Source organism: Saccopteryx leptura, chromosome 2, assembly GCF_036850995.1.
Source record: "Saccopteryx leptura isolate mSacLep1 chromosome 2, mSacLep1_pri_phased_curated, whole genome shotgun sequence".
Classification (NCBI taxonomy): domain Eukaryota; kingdom Metazoa; phylum Chordata; class Mammalia; order Chiroptera; family Emballonuridae; genus Saccopteryx; species Saccopteryx leptura.
Window position 1 is genome coordinate 62,841,178 of NC_089504.1, and position 23,696 is coordinate 62,864,873.

Consider the following 23,696-nt stretch of genomic DNA (forward strand, 5'->3'; position numbering starts at 1 on the left):
CTTTTCATTTTATCATGAACCAGAAATTATAGACAAAAATCTTAACCTTACTAAGCATTTGGAATTTCAGGTCTTGCAAAAGTTTAGCTATACGAAATCTTCTTTATTCACTGATAATTTTATGACATCTAGAGAAAAAAAATATTATTATGCTTTAAATCAGAAGTTTTGGCAATTTTGTGCCACCTGAAACTATCCTAGGATATTTATTTGGAAAAAACATTTGTATGAGACACTAGCACAAATAAAATGTATTCTAATAAATATGGTTTAAGTTAGTGTCCTGAAAGCAAGACTGTTGGTTTCGGCTTCCTCTGTTCATTCTGTAAAGCCCAAATCCCTCACCCTCACCAGGACCCTACAGATTGGCGTTATCAGTGGGTGACAAAAAAACTATATTCTGATCATCAACTGCATAAGCATTTAGGACTAGAATTACCTTTCAGGAATCTGCTGGGTTAGGATTAAGTGATGGGATTCAAGGCCAAGTTTACACATTCAAATCTGCCTTTTACAGATTATTCTGTGTACTCAGAACATTTTCACTCTGTACTTAAGTCTCTATAATCACTAAAACAGAATGTTAAAAAAGTGTGGTCCTGGATCAGCATTAGAAGAATTACCTGGGTGCTTGTAAGAAATGCAAATCTTGGGCTCTTCCCCACAGTGAATCAAAATAAGCCCCTCGGTTAGGGTCCAGGGATGTGTTTAACCAGTGCTCCAGAGTATGCTTACTCAAATGTGAGGACTGTTGCACCAAAATATGATAAAAATGTTTTTCTTTGCCAGACTGCAATTACTACTTCAAGGAAAATAAGTAAGGAGGTAATGGGCACTCCTACAATGGTGCTTGTTAATTTTATTTAAAGGGTGATTTTGAAGTCTATACATTATTTGGATTTTCACTTTTCTTTAATTCTCTTGCTACCCAATCCTACCCAAACTTTAGGCAATTTTCCAATTTGTTTTAGCAACAAAATAAGACTATAAGCAAATTTTGAGTGAATCTAAAATTAATCAATTTACAACATATTAATATTTTTTATTTAAAAATAACGTGAGAGGATGAAACTTCCCACTTAAAAGAAATTTGGGAGTTACTTGTGAATTTCCATTTTTGCCTTGAAGGATTAGCGAAATTTTGGTGCTGAAAATAGCTCCATTACCCATATTGTAAACCTTTATATTCTTAGAAGCACTGTGCCTGGTCAATAGTGATTGCTCAGTAAATGTTTGAAGGAGTAAATTACTAAAGAAAATAATCCAGACTCTAAGTACACGGATGCAAATACAAAACACTCACTTCACTCCAAAATACTGAATAAGAAGAACAGCTCTAAAAATCTTTACTAAATTTAATGCCAGCTTTTATTCTCTAAGCTTTCAACAGTCTAATAAAGGGAGGACTTTTTCTGAAACCTAGAAACAAGGTTTAGTTTAATTGGAATTGTTATAGGTCATAGAGAGTCTTATATTGGGAACATTAAAAAAATAGAAGTTGTTTCAGCTACATGCATTTGGAAAACAAGACCAAATAGATGGACTTTGTAATCATTTATAACTTGCTTGAGATTTTGAAAATAATCACTTCTTTGAATAAATAATTAAGTGCCTCACACCCTTTTTTCTTCATGCAGTCTTCTAGTGATTTTTGTGCTTATATAAGCATATACAAATGCATGTTTCTATTTAAAAACACACACACACACACACACACACAAAACCCCTTATTTTTTCATGTTTGGAGATCTTTCTATATCTATACCTACATACACATACATTGCCTTACTCTTTTTAAGTTGTATAAAATTCTACTGAATGGACAAATGCACCACAAATATATTTAACTGGTTCCCTGATGATGGATTTGTCCAAAATTTGGCTTTTTCTAAAATTTTTTTAAATTACAAATAACTCTACAATGAACATAGTTGTTTATGTGCCATTTCATATATGGAGGAGTGTCAACAGTAGTCTAAATTCCCAGAAGTACAATCTCTCTGGGTCAAGGGATATGTGGACTTTCAAATTTCCATATTGCTCTTCAGTCCTGTATCAATTTGATTCAAATCAACAATAAATAAGAATGCCTGTTTCTTTACACCCTTGCCAAGTCTTACTTTCTCAGTTATGCCTGTGTGAGAGATAAAAAATGGCAGCTCTCTGTAGTTAATTTTTCATTTTCATTTCAATGGACTGCCTGTTCATATAATTTACCCATTTTTGTCTTTTTTCTTTTCTGATGGATTTTTGAAATATATTAAACAAATTAGTCCTTTGAATATAATGTCTCAAGCTTTATGCCAGGCCGTCATTTCACTGTTGCCTTTGTTTACTGTAGTTTTGTTTTGTTTATGGAAATGTTTTTACCTATGTAGTTGATCTTATCAATATATTCTTTGCAGCTTCTGGATTTTACAACATGCTTCTCCACTATCAGAGAATAATAAAATACATTTTTCCATCCAAGTAAAATTAATTTTTATATAAGGTATAATTTATAAAACTAATTTAATTTTATTTTCTAAATAGTTGTCCTATTATCCCAAACATATTTGCTGGTGATCCATTATTTGTCCACTGACAGGCTATCCCACTTTTATCATACACTATATTCCTATATGAATTTAGCTTATGTATGGCCTTTTAGTTCACTATTGGTTTATACTGGTCTATTACTGTGCCTAGACAATTCTGTTTTAACTATTATTTTATATTTGAATAACTGGTAGGGCTGTTTCTAACCTTCCCCACCCTCCATTATTTTTATTTTTACAAAATTTTATTCACTATTCTTTCATGTTTAGTTATAAGCCTTTAGGGAAAAAATCTATTGCTATCTTCGTTGGGGTTATATTGAAATAATTTAAATTAATTTGGGGATATTCAAAGTATTTGACACTAAAACTTCCCTTTCAAGTACAAAAGCTTTTTGTGTCCCTTAGGAACTTTAAAAAGTTCTATTCAGCAGCTGAATCTTAAACATATATTGTTTATTGGCTGGTATATTCTGAGTTTTTTTAATAAATGAGGTCTTCCATTATATGTATTTCCTTTTTCTCTTTTCTTTTCTTTTCTTTACTTTCCTTTCTTTCCCTTCCCTTTCTTTTCCTTTTCTAAGTGAGAGGATGGGAGACAGGGGTGCATGCACCCCAACTGGGATCCACCTGAAAACCCCACCTGGGGCAGATGCTCGAGTACTGAGCTACTTTTAGTACCTGAGGCTGACATGCTCAAATCAACCAAGCCATCCTCAGTGCCCAAGGCCAGTGCTTGAGCCAATTGAGCCACTGGCTAAGGGAGAAAAAGAGGGGAAAAAGGGGGCAGAGAAGCAAAGGTCGCTTCTCCTGTGTGCCCTGATTGGGAATAGAATCTGGTACGTCCATAAGCCAGGCTGATGCTCTATCTATTGAGCAACCAGCCAGGGCCCCATTATATTTCTAACTACTGTTGCTTATATCTGGAGAAGCAATTGATTTCTTTGTATATTAATCTTAGTCAGCTTATTAAGCTCTCAATATTATTTATTATAGTTTTCCATTTGATTCTCCATTTTTATCAGGTATACAATTATATCATCTGTAAATTCTGACCTTTTTACCTCCTATTTTATATTTTATTTCCTTCTCTTGTTTAAATACATCTTTCTTATAATTTTGAAAATACAGTTTCTTTCTTACAAGGCAGATGGGAAAGTTACTAAACCTTAAAGTAAGTAAATTTAAAATAAATGTGTAAAATTATTTCTAACAATCTAAAGTTAAATCACAAAACTCCTAGCCCATAAAATTATAGACAACAATAGTTACAATCAAACACAACTGCTAGATTTTAAAAGAACCGAGATAATTCTGTGACCAGTAAACACAATTGCAGTTATGTATGCTGAGAAAGTGGTAATCAAATCACATGCTTTTGGGTATGATCTGATAAACATGAAGACATAGAGAAATTCCCTTTCATTTGAGAATTGATACTTGGAGACAGCCATTGTGTTGTATTTTCCCTCATTACATTAAAAGACATGGGTCAGTGGAGGAGGGATTGTTTAAATCTTATGAGTATAATACTGACTCATGTATTGTAAAGGCTATAGTGTATTTTAATTTGCCACCAATATGTCTCATGTTTTATCTGGATTACCTGTTTTCCATGAGTGAAACATCAGTGATTCTTTTCCTTTAAAATTTATAGTAATTTTAAACTAGTAAATTAATTTGAAATTTGACTTGTAAATACAAAGATCAAGCAAAAATTTTACCAGAGGTGACCTGGAACATAGCTTATTTCCATATTTACAAATAGAATTTATAAACACCATTAAACTTTATTAATCTAGATTTCACATGGAATAGAATCTAGCCATTTCTGGCTTGTTACAACACACCCGTGTTCTGAAAAGTTGTTTCAATACAAAATAGCTAAACATTAAAATAATTCATTATATTTTGCTTTACAAATTCAGGGGAATCCATCAGCTATACTCAGGAGAGGCTGAGGCCCCTATCATTCTGTTTGCCTTAACCTTCTAGTTTATCAAGATTTCCAGGATTGGAATGTCTTGCAGCTTTAACCATAAAATTACTGCCTTGAAATGTATGTACTCTTATGGATCAATGTCACCCTGTTAAATTTAATTTTCTAAATAAAAAATGTTAAAAACAATGTAAGTGCCATTAAAAAAAATTTACTGCCTCTAGATCTTTATCAGCTTCCAGGCCAGAGCAGTGTGGAACTGACTGACAGCTGAATGGCATATAGATAAAGTGATTGAGACTACAAATCACTCAAAGCCCCATTTTATCAAGTGCTTTAAAAATGAGTTCTCAGAACCTTCAGTCAATTTAGGATTTAGTGCAGGAAGCAGAAGATTCATGGTACTCTCTCTGAGGAATTCCATTGGAGGGCTCACTTTGGCTCAGGGAAGAGGAGACGCAGGAAAACAGAAAATGCTAAGATCATAAAACACATACATGCTTCTGCCAAAATAAGTGGAGAAGTATATTTTTTATTATTGAGGCTCACTGAAAGACAGGAAATTATTTAAAGTAGAAATCACATTGTAATATATATATATATATAAAATATATATAACTGATTTATGCATAAGTTAAGTACTTTTCTAAATTACAAAATTCCTCTAAGCATATCTTTATATATGATAACTAAACAGAAATTTTCACCTTGTGGGACTATGTTGCTTTTCTATTTCTACATAACCATAATCAATAATCCAAGATTATTTTAACTTTTTTCCCCCCTTTGGTAAGATAGATGGGCAGCTCAGCGCCTTCTAATATAGTCATTTCCCATAAATATAAGGAAGCCCTTCAAGTACTGATATGAAAAAAATCTCTGAGATATACTGCCAAGTGAAGATGCAGTATTTTTATCATCCTCTGGATTTAAAAATTGTAATAAGAGAGGGAGAGAGAGACATTCTGCTTGTATGTTCACAGAATATCCCTAGAACGATATTCTCAAAAGAACTGGATAACAGTGGTTGCCTTTAAGGAAAAGAACTGAAGAACAGGGGTGAGAAAGAGACTGCATTATGTATGTCTTTATATCTTTTGAATTATGCAATTTAAGATTGTATAACTAATTCATATAAATAAATAAATTTAGAAAATTAAAACAAAACAAATGGCCATTGGCACCACTCCAAAAAAAAAAATAAGACGGCAAAATCCTTTTTTGGCGCTTTATGTATTTATTCATCTTCTTCGAAAAGAACCATTCCTGGTAGCAAATCTATAAATACATAAACCCAAGGATAAAGAAATAAAGCATCTATGAGTCTTAAAGAAATTCTTAACTTTCTATAAATTGTACAAGTGAAGCTAAACTTTTACTTGTATAGGAGCGGATGGACATTCAATTTTCCCCCTAAGTAACTGAAAGAAATTATAACATTTTACATTAATCAAAAGAGGGAGAAATATGAACAATTTTAGTTTCAACACATTTTCCTGTGCCCCTTGGTGAGATCTAATTTTAGTAAAAGTCACTTAAAATATATAATTATTAAATGTATATATAGAAAGATGTAAAAAGTACCTTTCATATCACAGTCTCAACAGTGATTAATAGCTAACAAGAAGAAAAAAAAACTCCAGAAATAAGCATCTAATTATAAGAATACAAATGTTATTTTATGGAGTAGTGAAAAAAATAAAACTTCTTAAGCAAATTCTTAATTACTTTATAGAGTGGTATAAGATAAACTGTGTCGTGATGAACACAAAATGTCACCTACTATAATCACAAAATTTTGATACTCAAACGCAAATTGTGTTCAGGTTAGAAAATTTCAAAATTCTGTAACTGACATGTTTATACACAAAAATAACCAAGAAGAAGAAATTAGAGTTTCAAATGAATAAAAACACAAGAAAACTTGGTGATGTAGTTAAAAGATCAAAGTATAATGAATTCAGAATTATGACTTTAGCCAACTCTTCTACCTTGATATATGCATGCTCTTAAAAAAGTAACAATAATTAGATGCCTAGAATTAATTTAATGAATTGTAAAATATTTATTCAAGTAGTGACCTAGCTGAACCCATATCCAGAGATATTTCAACAAAGAGGTTACTATTTTTGAAAATTCTTACTTAATATTATCAGCAGGGAATGCCTTTTAAATGTGTGTATATATTTACATATGTAAAAACATATACATACATATAATTTGTACACACATGGACTCCAAATAAATGATCAAATAAATGAACACTGGTATGGTTCATTCACAATAGTATGGGGATTTCCAGAAAGAAGGGGGAGGGAGAGGTAGAAGAGGATAACATAGTCATCAAATAAAATTTAATCGTTTAAAATTTTTAAAATTCTGACCTTTCTAGGTACTTTGAAAACTGACAATTTTTACAATACATAGCAAAAACGAAATCCTAAACCATGTTTATGTAAAATAGCGTTTTCATTTAAAGTTATGAAACTAAATTAAATCATATGCTCAAATAAAAATTCTCCATAAATGATATGGAGATCCTTCTAGTATGAAAAAGATAGTTTTATATTGAATATTAGACTAAGTAAGAAAATATTCAAGTGCTAATCATATATCTTTCTTAGCAGTGGCTTCAATTTCAAATAATTATCTTATTTCATTGGCATATCTTGAGAAATTGGTTTACACACTGGAGTAAACTTTCCTTTATGGCAGAAAATTATTGTTATGAAATTCAAATGAAAATATTTCAGTAGACACAGAGATTATAAGAGAAAAGTCAAGGAAATTATTTGGAGAACTAGAGAAGAAAACCTTGCTAACCGGGAACTGAATAATGATGTTACATTTGTGTTATTTTCAAGTACTCAAATTGAACTAGTTCTATATCAACTGAATTAACTGACATTTCACTTATTATAGGCTCTTAAGTAACAGTCCGATTCCAGTCAGGAATTGTCCACAGTATAGGCTTCTCTTACACAGTCATTTGCACCAGGAAGGCTATAGGTGACAAGCTATTAAACAGCTAGAAGAAGTGAATTTATATGGCACTATCTGGCTTGACATTTGGAAAGAAACAGCTTGAGTCTTGACCAGCAAATTGTTATAGACTGTGCTTATAGACACAGAGAGCAAGCAGTATGGTGATTACTAGAAAGAAAGGGGGAGTGAGGGAGGTAGAAGACAGTAAAGGGGAATAAAATAAAAAGGGTAAAGGGTGATGAAAGACTTGCCTTTGGGTGGCAAACACACAATACAATATACAGATGATATATTATGGAATTGCACATTTGAAACCTATATAATTTTATTAACAAGTGTCATCAAAATAGGTTCAATACAATTTTTTTAAAAAATAAAGAAAAAGGCCCTGACTTGTTAGCTCACTCAGTTAAGAGTGTTGTTCCAAAACAAGGTTGTGAGTTCAATCCCTGGTCAGGACACACAGGAGAATGACTGAGTGGAACAACAAAGACTTCCCTTCCTCCTCGCCTTTTTCTGTCTCTCTAAAAATCAATAAAAATTAAGCCCTAGCTGGACAGTTTGGTTGGTTGGAGCATTGTCCTGGAAAATGGAGGTTGCTGGCTTGATTCCCTGGTCAAGGCACATACAGGAGTAGCTTGATGTTCCTGTCTCTCTCTTTCCCTGCCTCTCTCTCTCAGAAAGAAAGGGAAGAAGGGAGGAAGGAAGGAAGGAAGGAAGGAAGGAAGGAAGGAAGGAAGGAAGGAAGGAAGGAAGGAAGGAAGGAAGGAAGGAAGGAAGGAAGGAAGGAAGGAGGGAGGGAAGGAAGGAGGGAGGGAGGGAGGGAGGGAGAGGGGGAAGGAGAGGGGGAAGGAGGAGGAGGGAGATTGTGCTCATAAATTCTTTGTGTGGCTCTATAGTGAATGAAAATACATAAAAATAAGCAAATTCCCTTTAATAACATGGCAATTACCAAAAAATCTCGAATTTTAGCAGTCTGAACTACCAAAAAGCTATACATATTCTAACATTTGGTAAGAGGAGGATGATAGGATATCTTAATAGGTTTCATGGTACTATAGTAACAGATGTGAGATTGTAAACGGAATCACCACCTCACTGTGAATAAAGCAGATGAACATCTCCAGCACAATGGAGAGGAAAATCTAAGTTTAATATAAATTTTGGTAATAAATACAAAGTAACACCAAGTAACACTAACAGATGTATATTTCTATAATGTAAACCTATCACATGTACTTTGATGAGGGCACCTATGATTGTTTCAGGCAAAAGTTATCTTTTTATTTAACCTTTATATACTCCTTTACTAAAGAGGAAATTTTCTTATAAAAATAATAAAAACAAAAACCATCCTTAACAACAAAACCTTAAATATTAATGAATTTTAGTAGTTTCCCACTACTCCCAGTTGTTATAATTCAGTTATTTTAACAGTTAAATTTGCCAATTAATATAGTAAAACTCACACATCAAATTTGTGTAATGGATGACATAAGGAGTGTATGTAGAAAAAAACCCAAACTATAAAATTTACCCTGTTAATGTTTGCACCTGTACTTACATGACCTGGAATAATCAACTCAGTGACAGCACTAATAAATCTAGTAAACATATATCCAGTTGATAAGGACATTTAACAGGTAGCCAGAAACCAGTGTGAAGGTACAGAAATGCCTGGAGAAATCAAGTAGGAGAAGGATGGAGCTGGAGAGATGGTATGCTATCACAAGAAGAGGGTGGATGAAACAAAGGAAAAAAAACTCTTCCCCTTTTTCAGTTTTCCTAAGGTCTTGAGAAGTGGCCAGTACTTCCCTTCCTACTGCAAACGGCTTTCTGGGGGGCCCTTCTCAGGAGCACTATAAAGTAGTGACATCTATTCTACTGCTTCTTATTTTATGGTAAAGATACAGCTATTTTTTCATCTAGAAAATTTTACAATTCCTTTGTAAATATTATGCTTTTGAATCTGGGAGGACATTAGGAAACCAATCAAACTAACCACCTATTTTATTAATAGAGGAACTGAGGTCCAGTGAGGCTATGATTTAGTTTCTAATCTACATAAGTATACTGTGAATAAAAAGTTTACACATGTTCTATCTATCATTATGAAAAGCAAAGGTCAAATACACATAAGAAATGCTTCAAAAACACAAAGAAAAGGTTACAAAAAAGGGACTCTCCACTGAGAACTGCTAGTGAACTGTTCCTGATGTTAGTAAGAAATAGTGAACTGAAAGTAAAGGGCTTCAAAGAATGGATTAGGGTAAAGGTGCTAAAGGATGAAAGTGTAAACACATGTAATTGTTACAAACAGAAGAGTATATACAAAGTACTTACCAACTACATGTTGTATCATGAAAATTCATAAAATGAAAAATGCAAAGTTCTCTTATTATTATTCTCTAGAAAATTTGTTTCTGCCTTTACTTCATTAAAAGAACAAAGTATATGGTAAGACAATAAAAAAGGAGGTGCTTGTGCCTACTTCAAATCCCCAGACTCCTTTTACATAGAACATCTAGGAAATAAATTTCATTGGTACTTTAGCTAGATAGTTCTAAATGATTATAATCTTTTCTATGCTTGGTTGAGGTGAAAACAGAAAGTTCAGGTTACACAGTTTGATGATACAAAATTCTACACAGCTTTCTATGACTATCTCGGTGACATCATTTCAATACATTAAAATACTTGGTGTCAAAATAGATATATTTATTTCATTTTTAAAACTTGAACATTGAAATATGTGTGTTCCTAAGATACTGTTTGCTCATAGCAATTATCAGAGCCAATACAGATACTTTTCATTGAAATTACCTAGATCATTGCTTCCCAAAGCATCTCTCTGGTAGAATGCAAAATGACTTTGCATAATGCACATGGGTAAACATTTAAAATCTACTTTTAAAGAATGAATTTCAATATACATTAGAAAAAACCCCACATTGTTTTCTATTTTAAAAGTGAATCAACTAAAAATACACTAAGTAAATAGCATTATAGGTGCATGTGAATATGGCCAAATTTAAATGTCTAAGGTTTGAGAAATGCATTAAGTAATTTCTCTGGCCATGAGCTAGCGTAAATATTACTGGCAAAAGATGTAAAATTTCCAAACTGAATTATATTTTACTCTGTATATTACTTCTTGGTTTTTATCTCATAAAAAGTCAGTGTGAATTAACATAATATAGAAGTTGTTTCAATAGAAATTTAAAGTATTTTACTATCATTAAAGAAGGCCTATTATAATTAGTATTAATGAGTGAGAATCAGTACTCTTAGCTCCTACTATTAATAAAAGTTTCTAAAGTCCCATAGCTGTGGGGTGCGTGTCAGGAACATTCTGCACAATACTACACATACTACATTCTGGATAATACAATAATACTAAAACTCAACACTGTCTTTCCCCAGCCATCTGTGTTGTTTTTTCTCTATATATTGAAAAATGTACAACAGTGGCTACCAAGAAGCTAAATTAAACAAATAAAAACTCAAATACTTACTGTCGCTGGGGAGGCCCGAGTGGTGTGTGTCACTGAGTGACCAGAATTCTCCATTGAATTGCCAATCAGATAGGTTCCTCCAGAGCTGCTGATGAGTTGTCCTCCCGTAACGCCCATCTGAATCCCACCAGTGCCCACCATACTGTGAGATGAGACCACGGTAGTCACCTGTGCAGAACTCCCTTGAGTATCAAAGTAATTCCCTCCAGTGTTTTGGCTGTACATCTGTGTTTCTGTGTAAGGATAAGTTGTTGTGCGGCTTTAGAAGAAGAAGAAAAAAGAAATTTACTAGCGTATTTATTTCATCTTCTTTAATTTTTTCTAGTGTGCATTTATGTTTTAAATATATCAGTTATCTTAGCCTTTAGAACATGGCAAGTTTTTTATTTTGTATGGACCTTCATTTCCAGTAGTTGTGTTTACTTTTCAACTTAAAGGCACTTTCTTTTAAGTACCACAACACTGCTGTGTACTTTAGAGCTAGTGTCTACTTCCAGAATAGAAATAAATTCAGGTCTTTTCCCTCTAAAAAGGTTTGCTGAGTGATTTCAATTCCTTATAAAATTTCTTGTAAATCCCAATTTTAGAAAAGTTGGGATCTGGCATGACTGGGGACTGATAAGTCAGCTTCCCAAGTTACTTCACATTCCTGGGTTACTTTCAATAAACTTCCATGACTAAGGAAGCTTAAATGGATGTCTTTCTTGTCACAACAGGGATCTTGAGCAGGTTACTCACCTTCCACCCTAAATCTCTATCTATATCTCTCTCTCCCTCTACTCTCAAAGATTCTCCTTGATGGATGACTACGTCAGCTCTTCATGCCCACACTTTGCACTTCCCAACAATGACAGTAAAGCTTCTGCCCTTAGCCTTTCATTGTGTTTAATAAGGTCACTTGTGACCAAATCTAAATACCAAGATATAAGGCTTCTGTCAGTCCTTATCTTTTTTACCTATCTGTAATACAGCGTTGTTGACTATTCTATTCTGCCCTTTTCCTCCTTTTTCAGTTCTGATTAAGCTTGTCTGATTGATCAATTTTTCATTTTCAGTTTATTATACCATAACTTTTGTTTTCATTTTTAATTTTAATAGTATTCTCACAAGAAGTTGCAAAAAATAGTACAGAGAAGTATGAGATACTTTTATTAAAAATTCAAATATTAAGTTAAAATTTCCAGTTTTTTGTCACTCTTTTCAACCCACATCTCAGAGACAGCCACTACTGACAATTTAATATGTATATTTTCAAACATTTTCTGTGTACACACAAGGTTTCTCCCTTTCTCTTAACCTCTCTTGAGCCTTAGTTTATAGGGCATTTCTTTTCCACTTTTTACTTTTTCAACCACTACCTTTCAATAACATTTCAAAGCTCCATTTTTCTGACACTTTAAACACTGATATTTTTCTGAGGTTTCTATGTTTAGCTCTTATTTTTTCTCATTTTATTCAAACCATGTACATTTACCATATAATATAAACCCATATAAATGCTCATAGTAAACAATCTTGTGTAAGTTATCTCCACTTTCTCTACTTTCCAGTTGTATTTTAAGAACTTTAAATCTAGGTTTCTAACAGCTACCTGGCTGTCTTTACTAGGAAACACTATGCTATATAAAAGTTAACAGTAAATTCCTTATCTCTCTTGTTCATTTTCTTATATTCCCCCTCTCAAGAGCGAGCACCACCACCATCCTCAGCTTTAGAATGACTGCTCCTTCCTCACTCAGACTGACATCAGTCACTAAGTCCTATTAATTTTACCTTCTAAATAATTTTCCAATTCTCCTCTTTATACCCGTGCTCAACACATGTATAATATTCTGCATTATAATTGCCTTCTAATTGGTTTTCCTTCCTCTAATTGGGCTCTCTTCCAATCTATCTCTATCAATCAACTGTGCTGCCAAGGGGATTTTTCTAAAATGCAAATACAAAAATAAAATTTTTCTTAAAAACCTTTCCATGATTCTCTCTTGCCTCCAGAAGGAATTCACAACCCTTGACTGACCTTACAAGAACCAGCAGGGCTGGTGCCTACATAGCCTTTGGTCTTGGTACTAGTCATGTCCTAAAATGCTTTCTATATTCACATCACACTGACCTTTTTGCTGATATCCCAAAGTGCCATTTTCTTTTGCCTTCCTGCTTTGTTGCTCATGATTTCTTTTGCCTGAAAGGCCTTTACATTTTTCTTTAACTCCTTTCCTTTGTCTTCATCATTCATAAACTCTCACTTCAAGCATCACCTTATCTCCAAATTATTTTTCCATACCTCTTGCCCTCTGTGGCCCTCTTCACAGGGCTGTTAAACTTTGTTCTGTGTATTTTCCTAATGCCTACCCTGTGCATACCTGAAATACAACTCTCAACATACTGTTAAGTTCTTCATGTCTTTGTACTGCCATGATGTTATGTTTTATTTCCACCTGTGCCCTTAATACTTAACACAGTTGCTGGTACACTGTGGGCACACTAATCAACAGATTAAAATATGATCTGACATAACAGTTTAAAAATTTATAAAACATAAATCCTTTTTTGTTTAGTTAAAACATGAGAAATTATGCTATTCAATGATTTGTATGTAATATTTAAAACAGGCCATTTGAATTAATTACAAATTACACTTGTAATATAATTTATGAAGTAAATTTTAGTAAAATACTAATAGTGCTCTGAAAGTATTGCACACTGAGTAAAGTTGATGCATTCCAGAAAGAAACACCAAGTAAAACCAGGTACAAATTTTAGTTTGGAGTGATGATAGAAACAATCTCATAGAAAACATTTTTTAAGAGAGAAAAGTGCCATTTATAATACATATTTAAGTATAAAGAGAAATGAGGTCATCTTAATTTATGGCCACTGAATATGACAGTGACCCTACTCAACTGTACTTAATACAATCTGATGTTGATATTTAAGTACAGTCAAATAAGTTATACACATAGATAAAGGACAATAAATACTTCGACAGATGCAAGACCTGATGGCAGCTTTTATTTTCAGTCTTAGCAAAATGCTTAAGCATGCCCCCTAAAAAGTTGATTTCACATACAAAACATAATAATCACAAATGACAGCTAAAATAATGACAATTTATTATGCACAGGCACTATTCTATGTGCTTCAGGTATTAACTCAATTGTCATTTCAACTCTGTGAGATAGGTACTATTAGAATTCCTATTTCACAGATAAGTTGAACAGGTTGAGTAGCATTGTCCAAAGAAAACAGCTGGTAAAAAATCAATTTGGAATCTGTACTAAGCCCATACTCTTAACCATTTTGTCACATCTAAGAACTTTTACCTTTTTTGTGTGTCAATGATATTTGTGAATGACTATTGGGAAATAGCCTTAACAGGTAGTAAAGGCCATATGAATTCTCCTCTCTCACTCAGAATCTGCAGAGATACTCACAATGGTAAAGATTTAGAAAAGGAGGAATTATTTCAGAGGTTACTTATTGTCACACACTTGGAATTCTATGACTATGGAAGTTACTACCCTATCACGAGAAACATTTCAAGGGATTTTTATCACTCCATCTTTTGGGCATGCCTCTTTTATATAATTAGTTAGTTCTCAGTGAAATTTAGTAATGCAAACAAATGTACCATAGATTTATAAAATCTATATCTGTAGCCTTCAAGTCATTATAAAAATATGGCAGTAAGGCCCTGACTAAGTCAGCTGGTTAGAGAATCATCTCGATACACCAAGGTTGTGGGTTTGATCCTCAGTTAGTGCACATATAAATATACAAAAATTAATCAATGAATGCATAAATAAGTGAACAACAAACTGATGTGTCTCTCTATCTAGCTATCTCTCTCTAGTCAATAAATAAATGCTTTTTTAAAATATGGCAGCAAAATGCAACCTTCTTTGATTTTCATAATTCTCTCTAGCTGGAGATTATTCACGAGCTAGAAAATAAGCAAAGAACAAGACAATGGTAAAAGTCACTAAAGACTATGTCTAATCCATAAACTATCCTCATTATTGAATCATGACCCATGGGCCCGAGAAGGCTTGGCTATTGCATAAACATGCAACATGCCCTGGGGTAAAGGCTGACAATTTCTAGGGGAGGGAAAAAGGACAATTTTATTAGGAAATCAGTCTTTTTCTGACAAATAATGTACACTTGCAATTAGAAAGAGAGAAGATTTTAAACATTGGATTGGGTAAGAGAGGCAGACCATCATATTCTTAGTTATTGTTCTTTAAAGGTAAGAAGATAAGCATCCACCTATTTGTTAGAGTACAATCTGGACTCAGAGCTGGAGTTATGCACAAATAACCCCAAGAGGTCTTTCCATGGTCTAAACATTCTAAGCTCCTGAATAAATACTGAAGAATTTATGGGAAAAAAGAAGCACCAAGAGCAAAAACAAGCAGTTCTTTCTTAGGTACTAGAAATAATGACTCTAATTCTGATATCTTAGATTAGCTTTTCTCTCATATTGTATAATGAATACATATGAGTTATTGTTTGTGCACTCTTTTCCCCAGAAATTTCCAAAATACGTATGTTTGAGAAAATAATGCAATATTTGGCATATCTGATTGAGAAGTTAACTATTTCTGAATCGTTTTTTTCCATTTTAGAAAGGAAAGAGAAAGGGGGAGGAGCAGAAAGCATCAACTCCCATATGTGCCTTGACCAGGCAAGTCAGAGGTTTCGAACTGGCGACCTCAACATTCCAGGTCAACGCTTTATCCACTGTGCCATCACAGGTCAGGCCCAACTATTTCTGGACTGTATAGTCCTGCAACAGCTAAATTTCCAAGCAATTCTATTCACATTTGAAAGATGCTGCTCTGCTCCTTTTGTTATTTATTGATTGCCACAGACTGTTAAGAAAATAATGTCACATTATTTCTATAGAAGAAATCTTTCCATTGTTCTGTATATGTATTCAGTAATGAATGTAAACATATAGATATGTGCATACTTGCTGAAAGTAGCTTCTTCATAGCTGACTCTATTAGAAGGTTCTATGTAAATGTCAGGACTCTGATTCATTGAATTTGGTAAATTATTGCTGTTTGCAACCCATCATGCCTCAGTATATATATATCTTGGCTAAACTCTGAATATTCCCTGCTTGCTTAGTTACTGGGATGATTATGTCAATTTACCTCATCTGTAACCAATTTGTTTTCTTTAACTTCAGGTATCTTATCCATAATTCAAGATATATAGTATCTCAGCCCTGGCCAGATGGCTCAGCAGTAGAGCATCCACCTGGCATGTAAAAGTCCCGGGTTTGATTTCCAGTCAGGGCACATAGGAGAAGTGCCCACCTGCTTCTCCACCTTTCCCTCTCTCCTTCCTCTGTATCTGTCTCTTCCCCTCCTGCAGCCAAGGTTCCATTGGAGCAAAGTTGGCCGGGGTGCTGAGGATGACTCCATGGCCTCCACCTCAGGAGCTAGAATGGCTCCAGTTGCAGTGGAGCAATGCCCCAGAGGGGCCGAGCATCGCCCCGTAGTGGGCATGCCAGGTGGATCCTGGTCGGGTGCATGCAAGAGTCTGTCTGACTGACTTTCTGCTTCTAACTTCGGGAAAATACCAAAACAAAAAAGATATATAATATCTCTAAATTATGTGTTTTGTATTTCACCCAGGTCATGAATATCCTCTCTCACCAATAAGCTAGTCAATGATAAAATCAAGCAATGGTAGTGAAAATGGCATATTAAGGAATAAAATATCTTCCAAATTTTTACACTGGAAAATTTATTGTGAAGATAGACTACAGTAATATTGATCATTATAATAACTTACATTAGTGCAATGTTTTATGTTTTTATAAAACATTGTAATCATTCTTTTAACAAATATTTACATAGCATTTATTCTGGCACCTAGAATAAAAGGAACAAAACAGACATAACCTCTACTACTGTCATAAGGTTTACATAACATAAGGAGTAGGTGGTCAAAAGAAACAAAAATGAGATAATTAGAAATTTTCTAAAGTCTATGGAAAAAGAAAAATAGATATATTAAAGTATAATAAATGGGAGGGGCATACTAGAAAATTTAGTCAAGAATGTTACCCTTAAAGAAGAGAGATTTAGGTTGAATCTAAACAATGAATGGTAGTCAGCCCTATGGAAAACTATATCAGAAAGAGAGTATAGGTAAAACACATAAAAAATTCTGGTCTTTAGGAAGAACTCAGAAGTCTAGAATGGCTGGACAAATGAGAAAGATATTAGGAAGAAATGAGGTTTTAAAAGTAAGTGAACACTACTTAAGTACTATAAACAGATTTTTTTTTTTTATTTTCTGAAGCTGGAAATGGGGAGGCAGTCAGACAGACTCCCGCATAGGCCCGACCGGGATCCACCTGGCACGCCCACCAGGGGGCGATGCTCTGCCCATCCGGGGCGTCACTCTGTTGCGACCAGAGCCACTCTAGCGCCTGAGGCAGAGGCCATGGAACCATTCCCAGCGCCCAGGCCATCTTTTGCTCCAATGGAGCCTTGGCTGCGGGAGGGGAAGAGAGAGACAGAGAGGAAGGAGAGGGGGAGGGTAGGAGAGGCAGATGGGCGCCTCTCCTGTGTGCCCTGGCCAGGAATCGAACCCAGGACTCCTGCACGCCAGGCCGACACTCTATCACTGAGCCAACCAGCCAGGGCCAACAAAATTTTTTAAACTATAGATCCTGATCCACAATTTTAATTGGACACAACAGCGTAAAAAAATAAATAAATAAATAAATTAGACAGGGTCAGAGCATATTAACACCTAGTAAGGACAGGAATTATTCTGAGGAACTTTTCTATTACATTCATATATGGTATGTGTGTGTGCTTACTCATATGTGCATGTGTATATTTACCTGAATAGAATACAAACATTTAACTTTCTCACTGTGTATTCTAGTTTAAAAACCTTGAAACACATTGTTATGGACTATGGAAAGAGGTTTGGATTTGTTTTAAGTTGGGACAGGAGTAAAGAGCATGGGTAGGAGGAGGTTAGGGAAATTCCATACTGAGAAACAACCTTAACAAAGGCCTTAGGACATAGCTATAATGGTAACTCAAGGGGCAAACAAGGAGCAAATAGAGTTCAATACTGCAGATGGGTCATATGAGCTGATTCTAAAATATGATCATTAGGCATAATGATAGGTGTGTCCATGTAGTGGTGGCAAGACTGAGGAAATAAGTGAAGGCAGCCAGAATGAACAACTTTTTATTTTTGAAAAGTTTGAGAGCACATGAGAAAAACAGGAGAATTGGGAGACTAGGAAGAATCACACAGGTTAGGAATTACTACCCCTCTTTGAGAGCTATGATGAAAATCCACTGGTAGCAATGGTGGAAAGCGTTTGAGATGGGTACAGTGTTGTGGACTACTTCTGTGATGTGGTTTTATCTATGGTTTTATCTATACCAACATTGCTTATACCTGTCTTTCTTCAGCCTGATTCTCCAATTTACTGGAAATTCCTGAATCACAAATATTTTTTAATAAATTCTTTGTTTTCTTAAATAAAACCCAGAATTGGTGTCTGCTACTTGAAACCAAGAACCCTGCCTCAGTTTCCCATTGTGAAGTTTTCATGTCAGTCACCAAAGCCCTGCACAGAAATGGCAACATTATTTGGAAGCTTCAACAAATTGCATTCATGTGTACATAATATCTGGCTGGCCAGCACGCACTACTTATTTTGAGTTTCTATAAAGATCTTCTCTTGAATGCTCCAAGTCAGACTAAAGGCAGAAGACATACCAAAGAGGACATGTCCATTTCGTGAGACACCAAAGGGAAAACAGTAATCAGAAAGGAATTCAAATGACCTGACATTTAAACTCTTATTATTAGCAAAAAATAAAAAACAATAGTTTAAATATAAAGTAATAAATATTACTCAGTAAGACTAATAAAATACTTGCCTTCATTTAAATTCAAGAAACACACTTATTTCTGCTAATTTTCAACTGCTATTTACAATAAGTAAAAAATAAAAGCATTTATTGAGCTGTTACCTCACCTAAAGAAGAATGCAAGAATGAACACTAAAAGTCAATAATGATTCTTGCAATAACTAATTGAACTTTGTCATTATATACAGTATTTTATTACTATATGTATTAATAACGTACAGAGTATTGGAATCATAACTTTATATCCTACTATCATTACAAAAGATAACCTAGACATTTACACTTTGTATTTGAATTCTTTACTTCTATAATAAAGAAATGTGGTTCTCACACTTCAGGGTGCAACGGAATGATCTAGAGGACTTTTTAAAACATAGATTGCTAGGCTGCACTCCCACATTTGCAGACTCAGTACAACTGGACTATGAACCAAAAGAGGGCATTTCTAGTAAGTTCTCGGGTGATGTCAAAGTGATGGTGTAAACACACTCTGAGACCCCCTGAGGGAGACTAAAACTGTTAAGCCTGACTTTCACAGGTATGAAGGGGAAAAAAATTCCGTTGCACAACTATTAATTTTTTAGTCTATTTTAGTTTTTAAAAATTTAAAGTCTACTGGTATAGAGGAGTTTAATATTCTTGGGCAGCTATCCATGAGAGCATTATCAAAATTTCCATTGCTCTATTAAGAATTTTTTTTGTTCTATTTTATTTAAGTATTTTATTCATTTTTAGAGAGGAAAAAGAGACAAAGAAGGGGGAGGAGCAGGAAGCATCAATCTCATATATGCCTTGACTAGGTAAACCCAGAGTTTTGAACTGGTGACTTCAGAGTTCCAGGTGGATGCTTTATTCACTGTGCCACCATGGGTCAGGATGCTCTAAGAGTATTGAAGTATACCAAAAAGGTGCACGTAATAAGTATACATACAGGTCATCTGCAGACAACAGAAGTCAAAGAAATGGATTCATAAACTTAAATCGACTTTGGCAGAAATGGATCATAAAAATTTTGTTAGAGTCACTGGTCTAAATTTGCAATTAAGAAAAACTGAGCTGGAACATATGGTGGTTCTATTGTTAAGTTTTTGAGGTACATCCATATTGTTTTTCATAGTGGCTGCACCAATTTACATTCTCACCAACAGTGCACAAGGATTCCTTTTTTCCTCTACATCCTCACTAACACTTGTTATCTCTTATCTTTTTGATAATTTCCATCCTAACAGGTGTGAGGTGATATCATTGTGGTTTTCATTTGCATTTTGTTGATGATTAGTGAAGCTGAGCACCTTTTCATGTAACTGTGGGCCATTTGTACATCTTCTCTGAAAAATGCCTAGTCCTTTGTCCATTTTTAAATCAGATCATTTGCTTTTTGGCTGAGTTTTGTTAGTTCCTTATATATTTTGGATACTGGCCCATTATTAGATATATGATTTGCAAATATTTTTTGCCATTTTATTGGTTGCCTTTTCATTTCGTTAATGGTTTCCTTTGCTGTACTCAAGCTTTATAGTTTCGCACAGTTCAACTAGTTTATTTTTGCTTCTGTTGCCTGCACTTTTGGTGTCCCCTATGTTTTCCACCAGGAGTTTTACAATTTTAGGTCTTACATTTAAGACTCCAATCTAATCTTAGTTAATTTTTGGTGAGTGATATAAGAAACGGGTCCAATTTCATCCTTTTGTGTGTTGATATCTATTTTTCCCATCACCATTTATTGAAGAGACTATCCTCTCCTTATTATGTATTCTTCTCAACCATTAGTTGACTATATAATCTATGTATGAGTTTATTTCTGGGTTGCCTATGTATATGTTTTAAAACTACTATATAATCCAGCAATCCCACTTCTGGGTATGTATCTGAAAGAAATAAAATGAGTATCTCAGAGATATCTGTACTCCCTTGTTTACTGCAGCATTATTCACAATAGGCAAGACATGAAAACAACTTGTATTCCTCAAAAGATGAACAGTTAAAGCCTGACCAGGTGGTGGTGCAGTGGATAGAGTGTCGGACTGGGATGCAGAGAACCCAGGTTTGAGACCTCGAGGTCGCCAGCTTGAGCGTGGGGTCCTCTGGTTTGAGCAAGGTTCACCAGCTTGGACCCAAGGTCGCTGGCTCGAGCATGGGGTTACTCGGTCTGCTGTCGCCCCAAGGTCAAGGCACATATGAGAAAGCAATCAATGAACAACTAAGGTGTCACAACAAAAAACTAATAATTGATGCTTCTCATCTCTCTCTGTTCCTGTCTGTCTGTCCCTATCTATCCCTCTCTCTGACTCTCTCTGCCTCAAAAAAAAAAAAAAAAAAAAAAAAAAAAGAAAGATGAACAGTTAAAGAAAATGTAGCATACATGTAAAATGAAATATCAGTCAGCCATTTGGAACAATATGGATGAACCTTGAGGACGTGGTGTTAAGTGAAATAAATAAGACACAGAAAAATAAGTATAGTCTGATCTCATATGTTGTATATATTAAAAAAATAAAACTTTATATAAAAGCAGAGAGTCTTTCCTGGAGCTGACAGTGGGAATAATGGGGGATGTTGGCAAAGGATACAAACTTTTAATAACTTATAAGATGGATAAATTCTGGGAATCTAATGTACAGCACAGTAATTATAGTTACTCAAAAGAGAAAGGAAAACACACTGAGCAACCATGTACATGTGCATAAACCTGTAAGAGTTTTGTACTGAAAAAAAAAAAAGAAACAAGGAAACCTGGAAAAGATAAGTGATGTTAATATTATGGTTAGCAACATCTCAATTTGGTTCCATTGTTTATTTACCGTGTATTTAAAACTACCAAGTAGCCTGTTTGTGTTTTACCTGTCATTAAATGCTCTTTTTTATGTAACTTATTCAATAAATACAAATCGAGGACTTATCATGCACAACTAATTGTTCTAGGTAGTAGAGAGAGAATGGAGAGCAAATAAACAAGGTATCTGCCTCCTTGAAACTTATGTTCTAGTTGGGAAAAGACAAATGTTAGATAAGTTAAAAATAGATAGTTTTGAGAATAATAGGTAGTCCTGTTATGGAAGAAATGTGTTTTCAGTTAGAGAACAGTAGGGAAATGTACACAGAGTTTAGATAACAGAAAAATGATTTGGTCAATACTATGAGAAGAATACAATTAAGATAGGAAGAAAATTTAAGAACATAGTGAGAAAAAGCTAAAAGAAGACAGTGATTCAAGGATAGAGTAGCTGGCTGGTTGACTGTTAGAGATTAAGAAAATTTAATTTAGAAGAATGTCTATGATATATAACAACTGAAATCACCAATGACCCTTATAAGAGCAATTTCACCATCATGTGAAGAAGAAAGTCAGCTTGGAAAAGGCTGAATAATATGTGGTCAATCCTGATGGGTTTACTATAGAGAAATATAGAAATTGGGCACTTGTTAATGAGATGGATATACAGTACCATCCAGTGAGTCTTAAGAAAATGGATGCACAGCTAAAGTGTGCACTGTATATATGTCGTTGAGACCAAGCACAGTACTAACACAGGTAAATAGGTGGTATGCTCAATATCCAAAATGAGGTACACTGCTGAAATAAAAGCAATTTGAGACCTGAGAGCATTCCCTGGGAGGCAACTCTGTTAGTCTGACTGTTTTTGAGGGCCAGACTAAGAATTGTTGGCACTACCCTCTCTAGAACCTTCTGGTCATCACAAATTTCAACCTTAGACTTTACATAGCTGGAGGACTATAATCATATCCTAAAAAACCTTAGTCTCTGTGAGGCCCCCTATCATAATTGCCAACTTTTTCAAATATATATCCCCCAACAAAGACTTCTCACTCTAGCTCTCAAATCCTTGTTCAAGCAGAAAATTTTAACATGTTTTACTTTTGCAGTTAGTGTGCTTACTCTTATAAAAAGTGAATATACTTTTTCAGACAATACAAGACCTGGTTAACTAAGTAATACTTTTTAATTATTGATCCTCATTTTCTAGATTAGGAATTCTGATGCAAATATGTTATTTTCCTGAGGTTATATTGTAGTCAGTGTAAGAAATGATACTTGAACATGGGTCTCTTAAGTTCATTTAAGAAAATGAATAATCCAAACCTAAAAAAGCACATGTGGATTTCTTTCATTTCCTCCTTTTAAAAAAAAAAGTGAGGAGGAAAGGAGGAAAAAAATTGATGTCTAAACTCTTCCAATTGTTATCATGTAGAATTATTTTGGATGTCAACGTACAGAATATGAAAATATGGAACAAACTGCCCTTACAAATTAATGTGCATTATTTAATTTACTAGTGGAAAATAATAAAAAGGAACATAGACAGGGCAGTCAATAAACAGCCTTTTCTCTTAAAAGCTATTTAAAACATTTGATTTTTAAAAACTGTTCCATATGGATTTTACCACATTTTTATGAATATACAAAGAACATTATATATTTGCAAAATAAGTTTAAATATAAAGGTATAAGATGGGGTTCTAAAAACCATCAAAGTAATATTTATATGAATAACAAAAAGCTTAGTCTTAAAAAGCCACAGGTTCAATTATTATATATACAATAATGCAATAGTATAATGGATAAAATTTAGTAATTTTTTTCTAACTTTGGTCAACTCTTTTCCCCAAACAGTCCAAATAATTCAAGACCAAATGGCATCACCTGCAGATCAGTAAAAAGAACCATGCATTGAGGGTCCAAAAATAAGAACTCTATGAACTATTTGAACCTTTGTTAACTAATCTGTAAAGTTGGAAGAATTGAAATAAACTATCTCTACAACACTCTTAACTC

The 23,696-nt window shown here is 34.1% G+C and overlaps 1 protein-coding gene across 4 annotated transcripts in view; it reads right to left on the reverse strand.

The window, feature by feature from the left end:
- Positions 1 to 23,696, reverse strand: part of RFX3 (regulatory factor X3) — a 317,044-nt gene that overhangs the window by 98,753 nt on the left and 194,595 nt on the right. For all 4 annotated transcript variants that reach the window (XM_066368076.1, XM_066368075.1, XM_066368072.1 and 1 more), the window contains exon 4: positions 10,977 to 11,235. In XM_066368076.1, the coding sequence (XP_066224173.1) occupies positions 10,977 to 11,235 (259 nt within the window). The remainder of the gene's footprint in view (positions 1 to 10,976; positions 11,236 to 23,696) is intronic.